Source organism: Nannospalax galili, unplaced genomic scaffold, assembly GCF_000622305.1.
Source record: "Nannospalax galili isolate Female #2095 unplaced genomic scaffold, S.galili_v1.0 scaffold1146, whole genome shotgun sequence".
In the NCBI taxonomy this organism is placed as follows: domain Eukaryota; kingdom Metazoa; phylum Chordata; class Mammalia; order Rodentia; family Spalacidae; genus Nannospalax; species Nannospalax galili.
In genome coordinates, this window is record NW_008355380.1 from 230662 (window position 1) to 236613 (window position 5952).

Sequence of the window (5952 nt, forward strand, 5' to 3'; positions counted from 1 at the left end):
CCCCAAGGTTACTTTAACAGCTATCAGCAACTCACTTTCTGCAGTTCCGTTGTCTTGGAGGATTGAGCCTGCCCAGCCAGCTGTCAGAAGGTTGTCGTAAAGTTCTGAGATGGGAGGTGGGGACACCTACCCTAACAGTGAGACAGCAAAAAGACATATACATACATGAGGCACAAGTAATGGAACCCTAAACATAAGACACAGTAAAGAGCTGGAGAGGTACGGAAAGGCCAGGGCAGCTAAGGAGAGCAACTGAGCAAGGGCGGGCATGGAGGGTGAATCCTGAGAAAGCTGCGGGTCCAGGGAAAGGGACGGCAGGTGCTCCACGAGCGGATGGAAGGGCCGAATGCCAGAGGGCTGAGCCAACCAGGAGCCGCAATCCCGGGCCAGACGAGCCAGTGTCCTTAGGGACAGGGCAGGGTCCAAAGGAGAACACCCGCGGGCAGTAACTGCCCGCACAACTACCCAAGCCCCGTCCTTCCGCCCCGCCACCGGAAGCGGAAGTGACCGTGCTGTCCACTTCCGGTCGGGCTCCGGGAGGTGGAAGCAGAGGCAGCAGCAGGGTGAGGTACCTCTGGTCTGATGGCTACCGGGCGCTGGGCCCTGTGTCCCTCGCTGGGTTGTTCCCGGGTGAGCGTCCCCGGCAGCCGACCTGGCGGGCACGTCCGCCCCGGCGCCGGGCTCGTGGTGGGTTAGTCCGCTGGCGAGCGTCCCCCGCGGCCAGGGCTGCACAGCCCAGGAGTTCCCTCTGCCCTGCTGCCCCGAAATCCGACAGACCGAGGCCGCCCGTGGAGGGGCTTCCTGGGGACCCTGTGTCTTTTTGTACCTTCTGCTCGGTGTTCAGGTTTATGAGAAGACCCTGCCTTCCAGGTGCTTCGTCAGCTTTCTTTAGGCATTGGACTGTCCTCCACCCAGAGAAGGGGGTCTCACAGGTGATCCTGAGGTGGAGGGGGCGACCTGTGCCACGGGGAGTGACTGGATGCCCAGTTTTTGAGTTTAATACCCAGCCTTGTTATTAGACTCATAGAGGTTTTAATGTCAGTGGAAATGCCGAGGATACATGTCAAAGCAAGAAAACGAAAGCCTGCAATTATAGTCATGTATGCAGTGGAATCTCAACTTAAAAAGAAATAAGGAAGGAAATAAGAAGCAGACAGCCCTGTTAGAAGTAATTGCCCCTGGAATCATATTTTTATGTCCTGCTCAGTGTTCCTAATTTGATGTATATAATTTCATGATTAGAATGAGGAAAGATGATGGTTGCAGTGCTGTTTCACTTGATTGAGAGATGGAAAGAGAGAGATGCACTGACAGAAATTACTTAACTGAAGGTCTACAATGGATTTTCTGGGACTATGTGGGAACTGATAGGTAAAGTAGGTGATGGATAATTGGGTTGATCGGGAGAAAGCACCAGGACACAGATAAAAGTCCAGTGGAATAGAGTTTATTAGCAAAGGAACACATGGACAGATTCCTTTCCAGGTAGGGGAAATGTCTGCCCCCAGGTCCTGAGCTGGGGTCTTTTATAGGGGGAGGCTTCTGGGGGGGTGCAGAAGGGGGGAAGATATATTTTTTTAAAGGTTGAGGGGGCAGGAGAGTGGGACTGTTAAAACTTGCCCCCTTTAGAAATCAAAGGGGAAGCCTGCTGTGTTGGCCAAATAGTGGAGAAAAGTCTGCTTCTCTTAACTTCAAAGACCAGGGGGCTTATTAATTAGGTTCCCTTTTCTCAGGGGCTTGCAAGGTCTGAGGTCAGTAAGGCCCTGTTGGTGAGGGGGTGGGGCTATCTGAACCCTAACAGAAACAAAGAGTGAAAAGTTCCAGAAGATGGGTCTTTATCACATTCATAAAGGTTGAGTAGCTGAAGTCAAAGGGAACAAAGATATTAAGTTGCCTCATTTGCTAGATGTTCAATAATTAGCCCTTGTAGGTCCATGATTAGGATGATATGGGATCTAGGATTGAAGGCAGGTTGGCCTGTTGTCTAAGCATCTATGCTCAGAGGGACAAACTTGAGCAGGGAGGATGTATACTTTTTGCCCTCTCCCCTTTGTTTTTAGATGTCTTAAAAAGTAAGAAGTGGAATCTTGGATACCTGTTGATATTTGAAGGGAGTCATAGAACTTGTCCTTTGCCCAGTGGGCAGGTGAGGTGTATGTGCCGATCTTTGTTCTTATCCTGCCCAAGACCAAGTGTGGGGTAATGATTCCAGAAATGAAAAGTCAGCTCTGTCCAGGGGTAAGAATTGTTTTAGAGATTCCTTTAACTCGGTCGCAGATCCCTGTATAAATATCTTTTGTGTGTTTCTATTTCATATCTATGAGATGTCCTGCTTAAGGTAAAACTTTACCTACAGTTTAGTTCCAAAGATTTGTGGTTTTATTAAGGAGTTTATAATCCAAGTTCAGCTTCCTTTTCAGGTTTACTGGATTAAATTTTGTAGGAATTCTCCTGTGGCTACACTGTGACCAACTGACCATTACATGCTAAGTTTGGTGACATCACTTCAACCTTAGTAACACATCCTCCCCTTTGTATGCAGTGTGCCTGTGGTATGACATGTGCAGAGATTCTGCCAGCTTACTGACCATGAAGGAGACAGACCGGGAGGCTGTTGCAACAGCAGTCCAAAGGGTTGCTGGGATGCTTCAGCGCCCAGACCAGCTGGACAAAGTGGAGCAGTATCGCAGAAGGGAGGCCCGGAAGAAGGCCTCTGTGGAGGCCAGGATGAAGGTAGGGGACTACAGAAGTCATGCCACTCTCAGGCAGGACCCACCTCCCAGCTGGTGAAGTCTGTTTTTTTGGTTTTTGTCTTTTGTTGGTTTTGTTTTGTTTTGTTTTATAGATAAGGTCTGTTAATAGCCTAAGGGATACCAAGGGAGAACAGGAGATAGTGTTCTTCTAAAGATACCATATTAGGTGGCCACAGGTCCTTTGCATGCCTGTGATTGGCCTCCTGTGTCACAAGGTCATAGAGCTATATGAAGGAAAGAGTTTTTTCATTGAACTCTCCCCCCAGTTAGGTTAGGAGTTCAGTGTTACTGAATATTTGTTTAATGCCTACTAGCTGGTCATATAGTACAACACAGTAGGACAGTAGGGCTTAGAGTGACATTTTTCTTTATTTGTACCTTATGTGTATGAGTGTTTTGCCTGCATGTATATAAGTTCACCTATGTTGTGCAGTGCCCATGGAGATCAGGAAGGCATGGAGTCCCTTGAAACTGGAGTTACAGGTGGTTGTTAGCTGCTATGTGAGTGCTGGGAATCAAACCCAGGTCATCTGCAAGAGTAGCCCATGCTCTTAACCACTGAACCATCTCTCCAGCCAGGTGATATTTTTCTTAAGGGAGAAATGTGTAAAACTTTATTTTAGAAAAGGCATTTAAGGTGTTGGAGAGATGGCTCATTGGTTAAGAGCACTGACTGCTCTTGCACAGGACCTGGGTTCAGTTTCCACCACCCACATGGCAGCAGACAAGCATCTGCAACTCCAGTTCCAGGGGTTTTTATGCACCTGTCTTGCTTCTGTGGGCATTACATGCACATGATGCACTTACAAAATGCAGGCAAAACACACACATAAAATAAATATATATTAAAAAAGACCTTGAAGACGTGACATTTAAAATATACATTTTCTAGGTATGGTGACATCTTTATAATTAATTTTTAAGTTAGTGTACAGAATTATGACTTTTTGTTATGACATTTTCATATATATATGTTGTACTTTGCTTATATTCATCCCCCAGAATCTTTCCCCATCTCTCCCCTCTTACTGGTCCCCTTCCTCCCCCAAATAGCCTACTTTCTACTTTCATTTCTCATGTTTATATGCAGATATAGTGTACATGTATACTATATATGTGTGTATATATGTAAATCTAACCCTCACACATGGGAGTAAACAGAATTTTGTTTCTCCTCCCTTAGTATCTCCTCTTGTTTCCCTCTTCTTTAGACCATCCCTTTCCTTCACACCTCATGGTCCTCCTAACCTTCTTTCTTTTTAATTATTATTATTATTATTATCATTATCATTATCATTATTTTACTTCTGCAGAAGGGTGCACAACTGCTCTAAATTTAGCATTTTTGCTTTTTATTTTTATCTTTATGCATGTATTGCATGCATGTGTGAGTGTGCACCCGTGTCATGCAGTCCCCTCAGAGGACAGAAGAAGGTATCAGATCCCCTGGAATTGGAGTTATGGATGGTTGTTAGCTGCCGTGTGGCTGCTAGGAATCAAACCTGGGTCTTCTGCAAGAACAGGCAGTGCTCTTAACTGCTGAACCATCTTTCCGGCTCTGGTCCATGCTTTCATAATCTTGCACTTGGGAGTGCATGCTTGTGTATGTGTGTATTTAAATCTAGTTTCTACATTAGAGAAACCATGCAATCTTTGTCTTTCTGAGTCTGGTTTATTTGACCTAACATGATTACTTTTATTCTTTTTTAAAGCTGAATAAAATTCTGTGTATTTTTCCATTCACCCTTTAATGGGCATCTATGCCAGTTTTCTGTATTTTAATTATTGTGAATACTGCAGCAATAAACATGGATGTACAGGTATCTCTTTGGTATGTGGCTTAGATTCCTTTAAGGATATACCTAGGAGTGATATCACTGGATCATATGGTAGTTTATTTTTTAAGATAACTTCCATTCTGATTTGCATAGTGACAGTCTGTACAGGTTTACAGCCTGACCAGCAGTTTATAAGGTCTCCTCTTTCCATACGTCCTATCATTTGTTGTCGTTAATTTTCTTAGTGATAGCCATTGTGACTGGAGTGAGATAGAATCTCAATGTAGTTTTGTTTGGCTGTTTTGTGGAGTTGTTTTGAGACAAGGTCTTATTGTATAACTCTAGGTGGCTTTTACTCCCTCTATAGCCCAGACTGGCCTCAAATTCACAGTAGTCCTCTGCCTTAGTCCTCAAGTGCTAGAATTACAGTTGTGTATTACCATGCTTACCTTCGGTGTAATTTAAATTGCATTTTCCTGATGGCTAAGGTTGTTGAACATTTTTTTATAAATTTATTGGCCATTTGTATTTCTTTTGAGAGCTGCTCAATTTGTGTGCCTATTGAATGGATGATTTGGGGTGGGGTTGGTGTTTAATGTTTGAGTTCTTTATGGATCCTAAGTATTAATCCCCTGTCAGATGTATAGATAGCAAAGATCTCCTATTCTATCTATAGGCTATCTCTTTACTATTTTGATTGTTTTGCTGTTCAGAAGCTTTTTAATTTCTTGCAGTCCTATTTCTTAGTTCTTATAATTATTTCTTAGACTACTAGAGTTCTTTTCAGGAAGGCTTTTGCCTATGTTTATATCTTAAAGTGTTTTCTCTGTTTTCCCATAGCATTTTCAAAGTTTTATGTTTTGCCTTAAGGTCATTGATCCATTTTGAATAGATTTTTGTGTAAGGTGAGAGATCAAGATCTAGTTTCATTTTCTAGCACCATTGGTAGACACTGTCCTTTCCAGTTACGGTTTTACTTTTGTCAAAAATTAGGTGGGACTACTATCCTCAGGCCTCTTGGGGTAAGTCTATAGCGCAGCTCTCCGCGCCGCGACTCCCTAAGCCATATTCACCCTCCCATCCCTCTCGCCGTTCTGTACTCCTAGTTTGGGCCCTCTGCCATTCCTAGTCTTGGGGCCCCAGACAGCTGGGGAACCAATACTGTTTCCTGATCCTTCTAACCCAGACCAACTCAGTCCCTTTCTTGGGCTCCAGAGGCACCGCTTCTGGTCCTGGCCCCGCCCTCACCTCTCTCTGCTCCCCTGGGCCTGCACCACCGGCTAACTCTCCTAGCCTGCACTACTATCCTCAGGCCTCTTGGGGTAAGTCTATAGCGCAGCTCTCCGCACCGGGTCTCCCTAAGCCACATTCACCCTTCCATCCCTCCCGCCATTCTATACTCCTAGTTTGGGCCCTGCACC

At 44.9% G+C, this 5952-nt stretch overlaps 1 protein-coding gene across 6 annotated transcripts in view; it reads left to right on the forward strand.

The window, feature by feature from the left end:
• Positions 1–513: 513 nt before the first annotated feature.
• Exoc3 (exocyst complex component 3) overlaps positions 514–5952 on the forward strand; it is a 47594-nt gene continuing 42155 nt past the window's right edge. Inside the window, exons 1-2 of one of the 6 annotated variants that reach the window (XM_008852487.2) lie at positions 514–563; positions 2543–2733. In XM_008852487.2, coding sequence (XP_008850709.1) covers positions 2560–2733 — 174 coding nt within the window. In that variant the 5' untranslated portion in view covers positions 514–563; positions 2543–2559. Of the gene's footprint in view, positions 933–2114; positions 2239–2542; positions 2734–5952 lie in introns of those variants that run through there. The other 5 variants (XM_029555766.1, XM_029555765.1, XM_008852490.2 and 2 more) reach the window with 5 other exon arrangements.